The sequence below is a fragment of the Heterodontus francisci genome, chromosome 35 (genome assembly GCF_036365525.1).
Source record: "Heterodontus francisci isolate sHetFra1 chromosome 35, sHetFra1.hap1, whole genome shotgun sequence".
Classification (NCBI taxonomy): Eukaryota; Metazoa; Chordata; class Chondrichthyes; order Heterodontiformes; family Heterodontidae; genus Heterodontus; species Heterodontus francisci.
This window is the reverse complement of record NC_090405.1, coordinates 48888044-48907881: the sequence shown is the minus strand read 5'-3', so window position 1 is coordinate 48907881 and position 19838 is coordinate 48888044. Positions and strand designations below refer to the sequence as shown.

At 43.0% G+C, this 19838-nt stretch overlaps 1 protein-coding gene across 3 annotated transcripts in view; it reads left to right on the top strand.

The window, feature by feature from the left end:
• Positions 1-19838, top strand: part of scaper (S-phase cyclin A-associated protein in the ER) — a 384847-nt gene that overhangs the window by 278188 nt on the left and 86821 nt on the right. For all 3 annotated transcript variants that reach the window (XM_068015512.1, XM_068015509.1, XM_068015510.1), the window contains exons 25-26: positions 3775-4007; positions 17754-17909. In XM_068015512.1, coding sequence (XP_067871613.1) covers positions 3775-4007; positions 17754-17909 — 389 coding nt within the window. The remainder of the gene's footprint in view (positions 1-3774; positions 4008-17753; positions 17910-19838) is intronic.

The following is a 19838-nucleotide window of genomic DNA, read 5'->3' as shown; positions in this document are numbered from 1 at the left end:
CGGAGCATGGTAAAGCTATATGTGCTTGACCCAATTCTATACCACTAGACCAGGTGTGTGCCGGATGTGCTCAAATTTGTTGCCCTTGGATTTGAGGGAATGAAGATGGGATTAGACTGAGGGAATGGCTGGGCTGGGAGACGGAGAGGTTTAGTGAGAACAAGGGCATTCAAGGCATAGGGGGAACCGTTAAGCAGGCACACACAACAACTATCGTGAAGGGTGAAAGGCCAGCGATATGGGATTTATTTTTATCTTGCAAATCCTTATTTTTAAATAGGCAATTGGCGAATGCTTTGTACAATAAGTACAATAGCATTCTGCTCATCAAAAGTCATGTTCAAAACTTGTGTTCTTGTTTCCCTTGAATAGAAAGGCTTGAACTCTTAAGTAATCCTTTAGTGAACAATTAAAGAGAAGCATCACTGTAAGGAGAAATGTGTTCTGGAAAATGTCTTTGCAAAAGTGGTCAGCAGTAAAGTTGCCAAATACAGTTGTGAAAATCAATCTTTCGTTAAAGCGCATACATGTGCTTCACATATATTGGTCAGTAGGAGCCTCATTTTGTGTGTCTGCAAGTAACTGATGCGTTCTGCATAGTTTGGAGTCTGTACATTTTTTTAAATTTCTCCTTTCAAGTCTTACTGTTATGTACATAAGGGATAAGTATTTGACAATTCAAGTACTTCATCCTACTCTCTCACGTCAACCTTTTAAGATACCTTTTATTCCCCACCCCCTTTCAGCTAAAGAGTGAAACCATTAAGATGAAGCACAGATCATAAAATGTTAAAGGACGGCTTGCAGCTGGCTTATCATCACAAACATAAAGGATCTGTATGCTTTTGGAACAGATGCTTCTCATTGTGTATGACAGACGAGTCTCTACCTTATTAAGGTCATAAAAGTGGAATAGGGAGAAATGTTAAGGTGTCTGAGAGAAAGAATCGGGCATCTTAAGTGATAGAACTTGCAAGCGAGTCTAAACTATGGTGAAAATCAGCTTAATGATCTTGATATACATTATACTATCTATTGGTTATATTGCCATGGTAATGGATTATTTAAAGGTTCACATTTGTAATTTGGTCATTGATTTGAAAGACCCTCAGTGGAAATGAACTGCTAGGTAATACAGAACTGAAATGTTTTTCATTGTGTTTAGCACCCAGTTAGGGGGGCTTAGAGAGTCTCCACTGGAAATCCATTAATAGTAGGAGGGCTTACACCATCTTTAGTTGGACATGTTAATGGAGACACAGGAACAACTTTACATGGCTTCAGATACTCCTCTGGTAGCTCATTTGGTAAATGAGCTTCTCGTTGTTAAGCTGTGCCGTACTGATGAGAAGATTCCAGCTTTCATCTTAGGACTGTGCTTAAGTTAGCTGATCTTAACCAGGTCAGTAATACAAATTTTTAAAGTTCCCTCAATGTTCCTGGACAGAGAGAACAAACACAGCTCAGGTGGTTTTTCCTGATCACTATGAAGTGACTGTTGCTGGGACATTTAGTGCGGACAGGATTAGACTGCATCATTTGGCTCCCTGTGGCCAAAGAGTCTACTGATCGGATTTAACAAAATCAGACAAACAGCATTGCAGGTAGTTGGTTACAAATGATAGCCAAAGAAAAACCAAAATCTGGCCTTAAATAAAACTATTCTTTGAATGTGGCTAACGGATATGTTCCAGGCCTTCCACAACAATAACTCGCATTTATATACCGCCTTTAACATAGTAAAACATTCCAAAGCACTTCACAGAAGCATTCTCAAACCAAAAGGGGAGAGAATATTGGAGGATGAAAAGAGAAAATGCCTTTAGGTATGAACTTTGAAAAACTAGAAATTGACAGTAGATAACTAATTAAAATCAAAGAAAGACTTGTATTTATATTGCTTTTCACAACTTCAGATATCCCAAAACACATTACAGCCAATGTTGTATTGCATGGAATAGAAAGATAAACTTCAAGCAATACCAAACTACCTTGGGGCAATAAAGGATTAACGTAAAGAAGATGCTATACATAATTTAGACCCAAATAGGCTTTTTCAGATTCAATCAAAAATGTATACCTAAGCTGTATGTTTGATTCCGTCAGCTTCAAGGTGGCAAACTGGCTTTAAGGATGGGATATACTGTATCAATTTACAATTCAGAGTACTTACACAATTTAGTTTCTGTAGTTTGAGCTACACGTTATTAGAATTAGTAGTTCTATCCCTGACCAGTCGATATTGGCAGAGCAGCCCATTTAGAGAGGAGCCAAGGGATCTCGCAGGGGAAATCACAAAGGTCAAAACAAGACTGAGGAAAGATTCACCAAGCTTAAGGGAAGTCAAGATTGCCTTTATTGAATCTGGTGGGAGTGGGGGAATGCAAAAAGAAAGGTTCAATATTTGAAAGAGAAATAAGAGCAGCTGTTGAGAGATGGAACTGAAGTGCATGTCAACAAAGTGGAAACATTGAAGGAAAGGCTGAAGCTCCGTGGCAAGTTGTTTAGGGAAAGGAGAAGAACTGGGTGCCATTTTTAACACAGTTTGTCGTGGACAAGTTCTTGGGAGGGTTTTGATGTTAATACCTAATTATCATACATTTCAATATCTGTTTTGGTAATTTAAGAATTGTAAGCAATGAATCACAGATGCCCTGACTACTGATAATCTCAAAAGTAAGATGCTTTACATGTAAAGGACATGGCAATGTGCATGGATGCTGGAGGCCCCAGCAAAATCTTACTTTCTGATTCTGCTATTCAGCAAAGGGTATCTATTAAACAGTCATCAGATTTTGAAAGTCTGACGTTAAGAGGTAGGTGATGGGCTGTTTTGCATTGTGGATTGTTCCTGGGAGGGATAACACTGGAAGGACTTCCATGTATTGTCCTCCCATTTTTAAGTTTGAAATCTGCCAACAGTTACCTGCAGGTTGGTTGGATTCATGGAGCAGGCAGTTCCGACAGTAGATGCAATGGGCCGAGGAAAAAGTTCCAGCAGTGAGCTCCACAGCAGGGCAGGTCAGACAGTTCAGCTTGTGGAAGAATTGTTGACTGTGCAAGATGACAACAACTTGCATTTATAGGCTGCTTTAACACGGTAAAGAAACGTTCCAAGGCACTTTGTAGGTGAGCTATCAAACAAAATTTGATGCCAAGCCACATAAGGAGCTATTAGGATGGGAAAGATGGTAGGTTTTAAGGAACATCTTAAAGGAGATAGAGAAGTGGAGGGATTTAGGGAGGGAATTCCAGAGCTTAGGGTCTTGATAGCTGATTGCATGGCGGCCAGTGGTGAAGCGAAGTTTACTTATTCTGATAATGCATTGAAAAATTCCACTTCATATTGCAAGTAAGTGGGAAAATGTAATTCTGTTCCTTAAAATCTTTTGATTTTTTGATGTCAGATTTGAAGTGTATTTATATGAGAGGAATGCAATGAATAGCAAACAAATTGTTCCGTCTTCAGCTCTACTGCATAGTGTAAACGGATTAATGGAATCGCAGAAAGGCCAGTAAACATAGGCAAAGTGCGTTTGCACTTTGGATGTCCATATTGTTCAGTGGAGCCCAGCATCACGACAGAGCTCAGCTCCTGAGTGTGAGGGGGGAAGATTGGCAGCCAAGTTTGCACTCCCACAACAGGGTCAAAAGTCCAATAAAGTATAAAAGTGCTTTCATATTTTAGAAAATTTAAAGATGGCAGCCCTAATTGGGTTTGGAGTAAAGTATTCAATTCTGACTTTTTGCTTTTTTTTTCCATTCATTTTGTAGCTTTTTGTTCCTGCTGAAGACGAAGCCATCTTTGGAAAAAGTGTGAACAAACAGGTGTTTGAAGGGCTGACCACAGGACTCCTGCAGACCTGCGCCACTGTGCTTGGGTGCTTGGCCAGCAATCTCCCTGAGCCGAACAGCCAGCCTGGAACACCAAAGAAATCAGGGCAAGAAACAAAAAATAATCTTTCACAGAGTGAACTCTGCAACAGCAGGATACAGGATCTCATCAGGTGAGGGCAGTGGCTGTGTAGAGAAGGGGGGAGTGAAATAAGTACAGTAGTAAATGTAAGCATTTTATTATTCCCTCATACACTTCTTATCAACCTGACCAAACTCATATAACCAAAGGTCTCAGCCTGCACTCCCTCTGCTTTCAGATTTTTGTTTGTTTCCCAACCCATCTTTCAGTTGTTACTTCCTTGTTCTCTGGGATGCTGTACAAAATCAATTTGTTTTGCTACTTCCTTCTTGACTTCAAAAGCCCCCAAAAAATCCATCTCTTTGGCTGCGTCTTTAATTTTCTTCTCAACCCAAATCACTCCTTCCTCTTTTTCTGCCACTGTGTAAGGGTAAATTGTTAGAGAATTTCCATGTTGCTTATTTCTGCGCCACTGCCCCTCCTTCCCGCCAGAACCAAGTCAGGGTAAGTTTCCCTCACGACCAGAAGTCTCTGGTATTTTGCCTAAGTTGACCTCACTGCCAGCTCAGTGGGTAAATGCAATGCGTGTCTTGTATGATCCTTGGTCTGTACTAAGTTAGTCAATCTCTGCTGGGATTGTGTTGAGTGAGTGGGGAGAATGTGTCAATTTATGTCTCATGGCTAGGGAGGGAAAAATCAGGCAGGGTTCCCAAGCCTGATAAAAGCGAAATACCACGGATGCTGGAAATCTGAAATAAAAATAGAAAATGCTGGAAATACTCAGCAGGGTAAGAATAATTAACTAGGGGAAGGCCAACTTCAATGGGGTAAGAATGGAGCTGGGGCGAATAAATTGGAGTCAAAAGCTGGCAGGAAAACCGGTAGGGTTGCCTTCAAAGAAGAGATAGTTCGGGCACAGTCAAGGTACGTTCCCTCGAAGGGGAAAAGTAGGGCAAACAAATCCAGAGTTCCCTGGATGACAAAAGAGGTAGAGGTTAAGATAAAGAAGGAAAAGTGTGCTTATGATAGATGCCAGGTAGAAAATACTATTGAGAACCAGGCTGAATATAGAAGGTCGAGAGGGGAAGTTAAAAACCAAATAGGAGAAGCAAAGAGAGAGCATGAAAAGAGACTGGCAGCTAGCATTAAAGGAAATCCCAGAGTTTTCTATTGGCATATAAATAGTAAAAGGGTGGTAAAAGGAGGAGTGGGGCCAATTAGGGACCAGAAAGGGGATTTACACATGGAGGCAGAGGGCACAACTGAGGTATTAAATGAATACTTTGCATCTGTCTTTGCCAAGGAAGAAAATATAACCCAGATAATGTTGAAAGAGGAGGTAAGTCAGACACTAGAGGGGTTTAAAATTGATAGAGGAAGTATTAAATAGACTCTCTGTACTTAAAGTGGATAAAGCACCAGGACCAGATTAGATGCATCCAAGGATACTGAGGGAAGTGAAGATGGAAATCGCAGAGGCACTGACCATAATTTTTCAGTCTTCCTTAGACTCTGGGGTGGTGCCAGAGGACTGGAGAATTGCAAACGTTACACCCTTGTTCAAAGATAAGCCCAGCAACTGCTGACCAGTTAGTTTAACTTTGGTGGTGATAAAACTTCTAGAAAAACCCATCATCCTGACTTGGAGCTATATCGCCATACCTACGCTGTCACTGGGTCAAAATCCTGGAACTCCCTTCCTAACAGCATTGGGGGTGTACCTACCCCACGAGGACTGCGGCGGTTCAAGAAGGCAGCTTACCACCACCTTCTCAAGGGCAATTAGGGATGGGCAATAAATGCTGGCCTAGCCAGTGCCACCCACATCCCATGAATGAATAAAAAAAAATTATTTGGGACAAAATCAATAGTCACATGAACAAATGCGAGTTAATTAAGGAAAGCCAACATGGATTTCTTAAAGGAAAATAGTGTTTAGCTAACTTGCTGGAGTTTTTTGAGGAGGTAACAGAGAGGGTTGATGAGGGCAATGAGTGATGTGGTAGACATGGACTTTCAAAAGGCTTTTGATACAGTGCCACACAACAGAATTATGAGCAAACTTGTAGCTCATGGAATAAAAGGGACGGTAGCAACATGGGTACGAAAGTGGCTGAGTGACAGGAAACAAAGAGTAGAGGTTAATGGATGTTTTTCAGGCTGGAGGAGGTTTGTAGTGGAGTTCCCCAGGGATCAGTGTTGGGACCCTTGCTTTTCCTGATATATATTAATGACCTAGACCTTGGTGTACAGGGCACAATTTCAAAGTTTACAGATGATACAAAACTTGGAAGCATTGTGAACTTTGAGGAGAATAGTGTAGAACTTCAAAAGGACATAGACAAGTTGGTGGAATGGGCAGACAGGCGGCAGATGAAGTTCAATGCAGAGAAATGTGAAGTGATTCATTTTGGTAAGAAGAACATGGAGAGACAATATAGAATAAAGGGTACAATTCTAAAGGGGGTGCAAGAGTAGAGGCACCCAGGTGAATATGTGCATACGTTAATGAAGGTCGCAGAACAGGTTGAGAGAGCGGTTAATATAGCATACAGTATCCTGGGCTTTATTAATAGGGGCATAGAGTACAAGATCAAGGAAGTTAGGTTAAAGTTGTATAAAACGCTAGTTTGGCCTCACTGGGCACCGCTTTTCTCTTTACCTAATATGGAGTGCACACTCTCTCCCCTCAGGGATACACCCCACTTATCCAGGTCTAGAGAGTTTAAGCACAGATTGGTTATTGGCCATGCTTTAGTAACAGTAAGTGTTCACAAGAATACCACTGGAGATTAACCAATTCTCTATAATATGCCAGGACAGACAATTGGTAAGCTTTCTGCTGCTTGTTCAGGCAGGATCAGGAAGCAAATGCTCTACTATCAGAAGCCAAGTGAGAATAATCCCAGCCAAATAGGTCTTCCTCTCCTGGTTCCATTTGTAAGCCAAGCTGGCTGGTCAACCATTAAAAGTGCCCTGAAGTATTACAGACCTGATTGGCTCAGGTATTGGATCACTAAGTCTGCCCAAAAGGGTTGAATTATTTCCATGTGTCATCTTAGATCCACTTCACTCCCACAAATACCTCATTTAGGTCCACTGAACTGTGTTGCACCATGAGTCGCCATGTTTAGGAGAACAGAAAGGCAAGAATAAGGATATTGCACCAAAGAAGGAGACCACTTGGCCCATTACAAGTGTAGTGGCTTTCTGAAAGTAGTATCTAGTTGGTCCCATTCCTCTACCTTTTCATCAGTTTAGAAAGGAGCAGAAAAAAAACTGCGTTAAAGAGAATGAAAGTGATTGTATATCATGCAGTCCCATCCTGCTCCATTTTTAAAAGTGTGGAAAAGTATGCAAAAAAACCAGTATAAAGGATTCATATTTAAATCTTAAGATGGAGAAAGTCAATCTGTGCTGTATCTGATTTACAGACTGAAAACTTAATGTGCAACTTTGGTGGATCTCATTTGTGTATTTAAGACACTTCAACTGTTGATTCTCCTGACTTTCTCAAGAGCAGATTTTTCATGGACTTTTCTTGTTCTTTCAAAGAAAAACATGCAAACCTTCCTAACTTTTGTTTCTCGCCTGAGATGCGGAGGTATTTTCAGGCTGAAAAGGGTAGTCATTGAATTGTGGACAAAAGAATGAAATGGACAGTAATTATTCCCTTCAAGTCTCCATTGTGGTCTTCGCTCAAGATTGTTCAGTGTATCCTGTGCAGGTAGTTCGAAATAATGCATGGCAGCCGTAGCCAGGAGCATTCAGGAAGGCTGAGGTCAGAGTTCGTACAGAATAAACAACTGATTCTATAGTAAGGTGAGAAATGACTGAAGCAGACTTGGGTAGCCTAAGGGAAGGAAGTGACTGAAACATCCATGGCCCAAAACAATATATAAAGTGACAAATCCAGTCCCATTCAGACATCGTTGCAGCTCTCTCTGTTAGTGTTGATTTGCACCATTGGGTTTTACACAATTGCTCGCAGTGTTTGGTATTGATCATTTGAATATTTCAGGTTCTCATTGAGTTGGAAGGTTAAAGAATTCCCTCATTTCTACTAAAAAGGAATGCTTCTGTACTGAATCCTGGGTAGGCTTTTGCCATTTGACTTAGCAGGCCTATTTTATACGCGCTCTTCATTTTTCTGACAAGGATAAAGTCACGGATGTTGGGCTCCCAGCAATGAGCCAAGCATGAAAAGAATCTGGATCAGAGAATCATTGCTGCAGTGCTGTAGATCTTTCTCTGATCTATGCTTCCATTCAGCACAACTGTTCACTGGGAGAATAGAATCACATTCCCCTGTGATGTGGAGCAATTCATTATTAGAAATCTATGATTTTAATGAATTTTCATCAGCAGTAAAGGGAAAAGACAGTGGAAGTGACTCTATCCAGGGTTCGATGCAGGAACATTCTTTAAGTAAAGATGTGAGGGAAGCCTGTGCAAAATGGTACGATCCCCTTCCTCAGTAAAAACTTAAGCTATTAAAATGACTGGAACAAGACCGACTGCACTAGTATTTGTGTAAATCCTATCGGTACAAGTTAGCGTTAATGGAGAGAAGCAAACGTCAGACCTCAAGTCATAATCACACCCTCAAACCTACCATTATCCTTTTTTGGGCTTGGTAAACGATAATAACACAAATCCTGGCAAATATTCACTTTCCCCAGCTCTGCCAATATAAGGGCTGGAGTTTTCCGCTTCTGAACTTGCCCATCTCCAATTTTCCTATCCAGTATAATGAAGAGTGGGCAAATTGTGGGCTGGTGAGTACGCAGATGGGGAAAATCCCAATCAACAATTTTAATTTAATTTATTTTTTAAGCCAGGAGAAACTGGCATGTGATAGCTACACAAAAACAAAATGCTGTCACTGCGGATGCTGGAAATGTGAAATATAAACAGAAAATGATGGAAATACTTAACAGGACAAGCAGCACCTGTGGAGAGAGGAACAGAGTTAACGTTTCAAGTCAGTGATGTTCTGATGAAAGATTATCGATTTGAAGCGTTAACTCTATTTCACTCTTCACAGGTGCTGCCTGACCTGCTGAATATTTCCAGCATTTTCTGTAATATTCATGATTGCTCTTTAGTGTCTTTCAAAATAAAAAGTGGGGAGAAACCAAATTAGCTTTCTGAAAACTTAATCTGAAGGCAGATCCTATCCGCTGTGCATCAATTAATTGTTTTCTTTATGACTGATACTCCCGTGCATCAAAGACAAAATAAGAAAAAAAGTAACTGGGGGGAGAACAGGAAAAGATCGGAGAGAGATTTTCCATTCTTCTCTGCTAAGGTATTTTGTTGATTGAGTTAACTAAATGTACCAAGATTTGGTCTGTGTGCATTTGGTCATGTTGAAGTGTCAGGCCAGCAGCTGTTAACCCTGGTTGGTTGGAACTCCAGTTCTTGTATCCATGTGCTTGGCTAGAGATATACGTAGAGCTTCTGATCAAACATTTAAAGTTTGAAATGTTTGTTAGAGAATGTGACAGCAATATCCACATTGCCTAAATGTTTAAATCAACTGCAGGTAAGTTTAAAATCTGCCCAGGAGGTCCAGTAAACCCCCTCAGTTGGTTTAATTGTTTTTGATACAAGACTTAAGTTACATTCCATCTGCTGCCACACTGACTCACATGCTGTCCATGGGACTTTTCACCCCTTATTACAAAATCAAGTTGGCTTCTGACACCAGATTTACGCGATAACTTCAGCGAGCAGCACTAACTTTGTAGTGCAAACGCACCCTTAACTAATGTCAGTTGAAGCAGCTTTTAGGAGGCAGGCTAATAACGAGTGGTGACCCAGGCTTGGGAGAGAAGAAAAGTCAGGCAGGGTTCCTCATTCCTAATCAAAATCCTGTGACCATGATTAGGAAAAGTATTTTTGTACATGTCAGGGGAGGGTCAGGCTTGACAGTGATTGCCCCCGCCTTTACCCCCAAGGAAATTATTTGACACTTATTTGCAAAAGGGAAGAATAACCACTTGTGCAAGGCACCAGAAAGTTGCCAGAGCAATGGAGCAATAGCCCAGCTGGAGCCGGCACCTTCAGAAGAGGTAGGGAAAAAAGCAGAGCAAAAAAATGAAGATGTCAACTAGAAAAGAACTCCTGCTATGTTAATGTAGTTGTGGAAAGTAATTGAATGATTGCAAAAGGAATATACAGAATAAAGGTGGGAGGTCTTCTGACTGATGGGTCTGTGCTGTGAAGGTGTCAGGTGCACTGAACTTGGATAACACCAGAGGCAGAGTAAACTGAGACTGTCTAATACCTGTGGCATTGAAGGTGATGGGCAGGGTGTAGAGCTGCCATAGAAACTGTGACAGGGTGAAGATGCAATTAGGAGTGATTTGTTGCAGGATCTGGGCAGTGAGAGAATGCTGTTTAACCTCAGTCTCAAATAGACAAATTAGAAATGGTATAATGACAAGTCTGTCTGGAAAGGCTACCTGTTAGGTAAAGTATTGGATTTCCCTTTGGGTGTTTTAGGTACAAATTACAGGATAGTGTTTTGCGTTAAATGGCCAGGCTTTTGAGTGGGAAGAAAAAAAGCTTTTGTCCTTGGAAAAAGGTAAACTGTTCTTTCAATAATCTCAAAATCGAATTGCCTTCTTTGTTGACCAAGCTGCTTTTTAATGTAAGATTTTTTCCCCAGTGAATGACAGAATATCAACTCTATAGCCCACTGAAACACAGTGTAATTTCAAACCTCCCTCTGCTGCATTTTTTAAAACAATTTCCTCCCTCTCCCCCACCCCCTGCCCTCTTTAAAAAAAAAAAGTCACTGGGGTACAGTTTCTTAAATAGTACTTTGGGATACCTTGACTAAATGGTGACTCTTCCTGTAGGGGTTTTGACATCGAGCTGTTCAACAATTGGAGGGCATCACAAGCAAATCAAACCTCTCCTCTGCAGACATCTCCAAATGCACAATGTCTTGCAGTAGGTCACTGGATACCAACCAACAAAGGGAACCATGGCTCTCTTATTTTCCTCTCTCATGTACCTCAGCTCCAATTACCAAAGAATTCCCCTCCCCCATTGTACAAGTGTGACTTTTTTCATTTTCTGCAACCACCAGTCTTTGTCCTGTCTGTGTAGGATACTATTTTCACACCAATTACTGCAGAATTACAGATAGTTTTATGCTGTGCGCCCCCTACCCACCAGGAACTGGCTCGATGCCACCCATACTCATTTCATAAAGCCCTTTGCAGCAAGGGTGTCCAAACATTTTGCCTTAGTGGGCCACTTGGTTGTATTCAATGGACCCTTGTGGGCCACATTATCAACATGAGATGCACCTGCACTCTCAGTGCCAATATTTTCTTCAATAAATATTTTTTGTAAAAAGCTGAGCAGAGTTCCTTCAGAAGATTTTGTGTTGAAGCGCCACTCCAAGAACTTGAGCTCATATAGGCTGGCAGTCTGCTATCGAAGGCAGGAGCAGCAAGATGATGCATTTTAGAGTTGCTATCCTCTGATGAGCCACAATGGCAAAGCCAATGTACCTGTTCTGGTGATTCAGATGGATATTAACGATCCTATTACAATATCAAGAGCAGGGAGTTCCTCTGGTGTTCTGGCCTCCAATCCTCCTGAAACCAACACCATCATTGATCTCATTGCTGTTTGTGAGACCTTGCTGTATGCAAAGTGGCTGCAGCATTTTCACTGCCACATTTCATTATATCTAATTTTTTTCTCCACTGCCCCTCGGCACGATATAATACTGCTTTTCTGAGAAATACAAATCTCAGACTTAAAAATAAATCTACTGCGGAGGAAGGTTCAGGTATTGAGAGATGAGAAGAGAGTTAAGTGACAGAGGTAGTTGGATAAAGAACCAACTGCAGCTTTGTGACATTAAGTGAACTTGGAATGGAATTAAAACCAAGCATTGACCTCAGGTCTTTTATTAGTTCACCTTTATCTCTCATTTTAAACATTTTGATGTTTAATTTTTTTTCTTCTCCAGTCCATGTGACATCTGCTTACTTGTCAAGTTGCTTTGAAACTGTCATGCAATTCTTGGCCTCTTTTGGGAGTTTGGCAGGGGGTAGTTGAACAGCTACAACTCGCCCAATGTGTTGTCAATGGTGACAGGAGCTGCATGTATATCCTAAATAAGCAGGCCATATCAGTTTTTTCTTCAAACTGCAGTCTGAGTTCTGTCTCAAAGCTCTTTGTCAAGTATTCTGGCCAAGAATTGACTGTGTGTATGTCATTTGTGCAGAGTAGATTCCTTTAAATTAAATTTTGTCTTCTGGAAGCACTAATTTATGTGAGACCACCGTTCCACAGCTACCAGCCCTACTTTCCTGACCGTCATTGTGGGACAGTCCATGGATTCTGGGAAATGTCATTGCCACCGTTTCCTGACACACTGTTACAGTTCCATGGATACAACCCTCTTTTTTATGACTTGTGCTGGAGTACCTTCTTCCCAGCCTTCCTTTTTCTCGCTCCCAATTGGCAATTCTTGGTGTTTGAGTCTCGATCACAATTTTATGTTTTTTACAACACAGCCAAACCCAACCTTTTACCAACACTTGCAATGAGTCACTGGATAGTGATCCATTGCCTAAACACGAGTTGCTTTTCACTTCTCCCTTTCCCTAGTCCAGAATTGTAACATGCTGATTGCTTCTGCAGCTGAGATCAGCTAAGTTGGCACAAATGGGAAATGAAACTTCTTGATTTCTAACAACCTTTTCCAAAAACAATCACCATAATTCACCAAGCTATTATCCTTATTTTGGTGAGCTTACTAGAATGTGTTTGTAAGCTACCTAAGAATGTAAGAAATTGGATCAAGAGTAGCCCCCCTCCCTCCTGCTCTACCATTTAATAAGATCACAGCTCATCCTCATCCTCAGCTCAAATTTCCTGTCTGTTCCCCATATCTCTTGATGCTCACAGTCCAAAAATCTATCGATCTCAGCCTTGAAACTGCTCAACGACTGAGCATCCAAGCCCTTTCTAGAAGACAATTCCAAAATTTCACGAGAAATTTCTCCTGATCTCAGTTCAAAATAGCCACCCTTTTAGCCAGAGACAATGGTCTTTAGTTCTAGTCTCTCCAAGCAGGGGTTTGGCCTTGCAACTATACAAATTACTTTGCAAAAAGACAAAATGATTAATTTCTAATTTTTCAAGTACTGTGATGGCATTTTTCTACAATTTCAAAACTTTAACCACATTCACTTTGAGCATAATTATTTTCCCTCAATTAGTTCATCTCCTGTGGCATTGCCCGTAGAAAGTTAAGACCAAGTGTTGACTTCAGATGAGCTGGGTTTAGAAAAAGGGGGAATAATTGGACTGGAGAGCATAGATGTAATTCAGTCCTTGTTTTTAAGTGCCACCCTATCCATAATGGCATAGTGATATTGTCACTGGGCGAGTAACTCAGAGACCAAGGCTATTTCTCCAGGGACATGAGTTCGAATACCACCACAGCAGAAGATGGAATTTGAATTCAATTAATAAATCTGGAATTAAAAGCTAGTCTAATGATGGCCATGAAACCATTGTCGATTATTAGAAAAAAAACCCATCTGATTCATTAATGTGCTTTAGGGAAGGAAACCTGCTGTCCTTACCAGGTCTGGCCTACATGTGACAGCAATGTTGTTGACTCTTAAATGCCCTCTGAAATGGCCTACCAACCCACTTAGTTTTATCTAACTGCTGCGAAGTCAATAAAACAGAATGAAACCACCCGGCATTGACCTAGGCACCAGAAACGACAATGGCAAAACCAGCCCTGTCGACCCTGCAAAGTCCTCCTTACTAACATCTGGGGGCTTGTGCCAAAGTTGGGAGAGCTGTCCCACAGACCAGTCAGCCTGACATAGCCATACTCACGGAATCATACCTTACAGACCATGTCCCAGACATTGCCGTTGCCATCCCCAGGTATGTCTTGTCCCACCGGCAGGACAGACCCAGCAGAGGTGGCAGTGCAGTGGTATACAGTAGGGAGGGAGTTTCCCCGGGAGTCCTCAACATCGACTCCAGACCACATGAAATTTCATGGCATCAAGTCAAACATGGACAAGGAAACCTCCTGCTGATTACCACCTATCGCCCTCCCTCAGCTGATGAATCACTACTCCTCCATGTTGATCACCACTTGGAGGAATCACTGAGGGTGACAAGGGCGCAGAATGTACTCTGGGTGGGGACTTCAATGTCCATCACCAAGAGTGGCTCGGTAGCACCACTACTGACTGAGCTGGCCGAGTCCTAAAGGACATAGCTGCTAGACTGGGAATGCAGCAGTTGGTGAGAGAACCAACAAGAGGGAAAAACAGACTTGGCCTCGTCCTCACCAATTTGCCTGTTGCAGATGCATCTGTCCATGACGGTATTTGTAGGAGTGACCATTGCACAGTCCTTGTGGAGATAAAGTCCCGCCTTTACATTGAGGATACCCTTCTTCATGTCATGTGGCACTATCACCGTGCTAAATGGGATAGATTTCAAACAGATCTAGCAATGCAAAACTGGGCATCCATGAGGCGCTGTGGGCCATCATCAGCAGCAGAATTGTACTCAACCACAATCTGTAACCTCATGGCCCAGCATATTCCCCACTCTACTGTTACCATCAAGCCAGGAGACCAATGAAGAGTGCAGGAGGGCATGCCAGGAGCAGCACCAGGCATACCTCAAAATGAGGTGTCAACCTGGTAAAGCTGTAACCCAGGACTACTTGCGTGTCAAGCTGCGTAAGCAACATGCGATAGACAGAGCTAAGCAATCCCATAACCAACGGATCAGATCTAAGCTCTGCAGTCCTGCCACATCCAGCTGTGAATGGTGGTGGACAATTAAACAACTAACTGGAGGAGGTGGCTCCACAGTTATCCCCATCCTCAATGATGGGGGAGCCCAGCACATCATAAGGACGAAGCATTTGTAACAATCTTGAGCCAGAAGTGCCGAGTTGATGATCATCCTGAAGTCCCCAGCATCACAGATGCCCGACTCCAGCCAATTCGATTCACTCCACATGATATCAAGAAATGACTGAAGGCACGAGATACTGCAAAGGCTATGGTTCCTGACAATATTCCAGCAATTACTGAATACCTCTGCTTCAGAACTTGCCGCGCCCCTAGCCAAGCTGTTCCAGTTCAGCTACAACACTGGCATCTACCCAGTATGTCCTGAACACGAAATGCAGGACAAGTCCAATCCAGGCAATTACTGCCCCATCAGTCTACTCTCAATCGTCAGTAAAGTGATGGAAGGTGTCGTCGACCGTGCTATCAAGTGGCACCTGCGAGTCATACCTAGCACAAAGGAAGATGGTTGTGGTTGTTGGAGGTCAATCATCTGAGTTCCAGGACATCACTGCAGGAGTTCCTCAAGGTAGTGTCCTAGGCCCGACCATCTTCAGCTGCTTCATCAGTGACCTTCCTTCAGTCATAAGGTCAGAAGTGGGGATCTTTGCTGCTGATTGCACAATGTTCAGCACCATTCGCGACTCCTCAGATACTGAAGCGGTCTGTGTAGAAATGCAGCAAGACCTGGACAATATCCAGGCTTGGGCTGATAAGAGGCAAGTAACATTCACGCCCCACAAGTGCCAGGCAAGGACCATCTCCAACAAGAGAGAATCTAACCATCTCCCCCTGACATTCAATAGCATTACAATTGCTGAATCCCCCACTATCAACATCCTAGGTGTTACCATTGTCCATGAAATGAACTGGAGTAGCCATATAAATACTGTGGCTACAAGAGCAGGTCAGAGGCTAGGAATCCTGTGGTGAGTAACTCACCTCCTAACTCCCCAAAGCCTGTCCACCATCTACAAGTCAGGAGTGTGATGGAATACTCTCCACTTGCCTGGATGGGTGCAGCTCGACACCATCCAGGACAAAGGAGCACACTTGATTTGGCACCCCATCTGCAAACATTCACTCCCTCCACCGCCGACATACAGTGGTAGCAGTGTATACCATCTACAAGATGCACTGCAACAACGCACCAAGGCTCCTTAGACAGCACCTTCCAAACCCGCGACCTGTACCAATTCGAAGGACAAGGGCAGCAAATGCTTGGGAACACCACCACCTGCAAGTTCCCCTCCAAGTCATACACCAACCTGACTTGGAACTATATCGCCATTCCTTCACTGTCGCTGGGCCAAAATCCTGGAAATCCCTTCCTAACAGCACTGTGGATGTACCTACCTCCCATGGACTGCAGAGGTTCAGGAAGGCAGCTCACCACCACCTTCTCGAGGGCAATTAGGGATGGGCAATAAATGCTGGCCTAGCCACGTCCCATGAATGAATTAAAAAAAATTCTGTTATAAATTCCTATCTCCACTGTCATGCAGGCCCCCACCTCTTCACAAAAAATTGCCAGATCTTGGCTGGAAAGACATTTGCATGTTAACAGACAGTTCTTGGAAAGGACAAAGGACCAATCCCTGATACATTCAACCCACAAAGGACTTTTGAGCACCAGGTGTTGAAGGTGGGGGAGCTCGCATTTCAGGTTGACTGCTAAGATGGCCGAATACACAAACAGACATGGTCAAACCAGCTCGTCACATGACTAACCTTCTGGGCAACCTGAGTTTTTTGAATTTGGGCAAACAGTTTGGGCAGAAAGTCTGTTTGCTCCTGGACTGAGAAGATCTCTCTCCTGTCTGCTCCCATCTCTTTCTCACAAGCCTCTGAATCCACTGAAGACACATGAACCCCAAGAGATAAAAGTCTGCTACAACGGACAAGGTTTAAAAAGAATATTGGGCCCCAACGAAAAGCAAGATCTACCTCCAATCAAGGACTCGACAGTGAGCTTGAAGAACCGTAACAACAACTCTTGAGATCTTGCTGCAAACTTTTCCACTTTATTTTTCTCCTTTTTGTCTCTATGTGCATGTGTGTATCGCGTATGCATGCTAGCATGGGGCAAATCGTGTATCCGTAGGCGTTAACCGAATTAGAGTTTGTTTAATAAATTTACATTTTTCTTCTTTAAACCTAAGAAAGCCTGTTTGTGCTGATTTCTTTGCCTTATAATTGGAAAGCAGTGAACAAGGATTCACCAAGGGGGAGCTTAAAACATGGTGTGTTTAAAATTAAACCCTGTTACAGTAAGACCAGGTGAAGGCTGAAAGGGAACCCGAGATCTCTTTCTCATCTGGTCGTAACAAAAATTTGGAGGCTATAGCGAGCCAGACAGGAGAGATCTTCTCAGGCCAAGAGCATTCTACTTTCTAAGCAAACTGTTTGTACAAATTCAAAAAACTGAGGTTGCCCAGTAGGTTAGTCATGTGATTTGCTGGTTTGACCATGTCCATTTGTGTATTCAGCCATTTTAGCAGTCACCCTGGAATGCGAGCACCCCCACCTTCAATGTCTGGTGATCAAAAGTCCATAGTGGGTTGAATGTGTCAGGGAATGGCTCCTTTGCCCTTCCAAACACACTCTGTTAATATGCAAATGTCTTTCCAGCCAAGATCTGGCAATCTTTTAAAGCAAGTCCTTTCTTCACTTCAGCAACAGTTTAAAATTTAGTGTCTGTGGTGAAATTAATATGCCTCATGCTTGGCAGGTGGGGGCCTGCATGACACCACCTTTGTAAGGGAAAATTCCTATGTAAACTTGCCACACTGTAATTACAGCTTCCCAAATTTATATTGGCAGTTTCCATTATAAAGTATGGACATAGGAATTTAGAATGGAAAATGTTAGGTGCACACAAACTTAAGATTTTAACATATTACTTAGATCTATATTTAACTGTTCTTGTCAGCACTAATGATCTTCTTTCTATTTTTTCTTAGCTATGTGGTATATACTGGACTCACTGATAAGCTCCATGGCTGTTTCCTCTCCATACAAGGGCCCGTTGATGAGCAACCTAAAATTGCCTCCTTTCTACAAAACGTGACAGCCCTGCTGCACAGTACATGCCGGCTTTGCTTTGCTGTTGTCAATCGGTAAGTGACTGAGTGATATAACACTAACTACAGTTTTTCTACAAATGCATAGCAGCTTGTCAATTCAAATTCTTAAGTTTCAGATTCTTCAAAATGGCTATGTTTGGTGCAAGTCTAATTCACAGCTACCACTTTAGTGAATCCACTCTTTGTCTATTGCCCTCTTCTTGCCCCACTAAGGATTTAATAAGTATTTAGTTATCTTAAATTAATTTATTAATTAGTGCTAGAAATGTCAGTTAGAAGGGTGAAGTGCTTCACCTGTGAGATGTGGGAGGTCCGTGACGCTTCCAGCATTCCGGACGACGACATCTGCAGGAAGTGTACCCAGTTGCAGCTCCTCACAGACCGCATGGATCGGTTGGAGCGGCAACTGAATGCACTTAGGAGCATGCAGGTGGCAGAGAGCGTCATAGACAGGAGTTTTAGAGAAGTGGTTACATCCAAGGTGCGGGCAGATAGATGGGTGACCGCTAGAAGGGGCAGGCAGTCAGTGCAGGAATCCCCTGTGGCTATCCCCCTCTCTAACAAGTATACTGTTTTGGATACTGTTGGGGGGGGAATGGCCTATCAGGGCAAAACAGCAGCAGCCAGAGCAGTGGCACCATGGCTGGCACGGTTGTTCAGCAGGGAGGGACAAAGCGCAGAAGAGCAATAGTTATAGGGGACTCTATAGTCAGGGGCACAGATAGGCGCTTCTGTTGACGTGAAAGAGGCTCCATGATGGTATGTTGCCTCCCTGGTGCCAGGGTCAAGGATGTCTCTGAACGGACAGAGGGCATTCTGAAGGGGGAGGGTGAACAGCCAGACATTGTGGTACACATTGGTACCAATGACATAGGCAGGAAGAGTGACGAGGTCCTGCAGGGGGAGTTTAGGGAGTTAGGTAGAAAGTTAAAAGACAGGACCTCTTGGGATTACGCCCTGTGCCACGTGCCAATGAGGCTAGAAATAGGAAGATAGTGCAGCTAAACACGTGGCTGAACAGCTGATATAGGAGGGAGGGTTTCAGATATCTGGATCATTGGGATCTCTTCTGGGACAGGTGGGACCTGTACAAGAAGGACGGATTGCATCTAAACTGGAGGGGCACAAATATCCTGGCTGTGAGGTTTGCCAGCGTCACTCGGGAGGGTTTAAACTAGTGTGGCAGGGGGGTGGGAGCCAGAGTAGTAGGACAGCAAGTGAAATAAATGAGGGGGAACTAGTAAATAAGGCCAGTAAGACTAAGAGGAAGAGCAGGCAGGAAGATGTTGCGGAGCACAGCGGGACTAGTGGTCTGAAGTGCATTTGTTTCAATGCGAGAAGTATAACAGGTAAGGCAGATGAACTTAGAGCTTGGATTAGTACTTGGAACTATGATGTTGTTGCTATTACAGAGACTTGGTTGAGGGAAAGACAGGATTGGCAGCTAAATGTTCCAGGTTTTAGAAGCTTCAGGCGGGATAGAGCGGGATGTAAAAGGGGTGGGGGAGTTGCATTACTTGTTAAGGAGAATATCACAACTGTACTGCGGGAGGACACCTCGGAGGGGTCGTGCAGCGAGGCAGTATGGGTGGAGCTCAGGAATAGAAAGGGTGCAATCACAATGTTGGGGGTTTTCTACAGGCCTCCCAACAGCCAGCGGGAGGTAGAGGAGCAGATATGTAGACAGATTTTGGAAAGATGTAAAGGTAACAGGGTTGTAGTGGTAGGTGATTTTAACTTCCCCTATATTGACTGGGACTCACTTAGTGCTAGGGGCTTGGATGGGGCAGAATTTGTAAGGAGCATCCAGGAGGGCTTCTTGAAACAATATGTAGATAGTCCAACTAGGGATGGGGCCGTACTGGACCTGGTATTGGGGAATGAGCCCGGCCAGGTGGTCGAAGTTTCAGTAGGGGAGCATTTCGGGAACAGTGACCATAATTCCATAAGTTTTAAGGTACT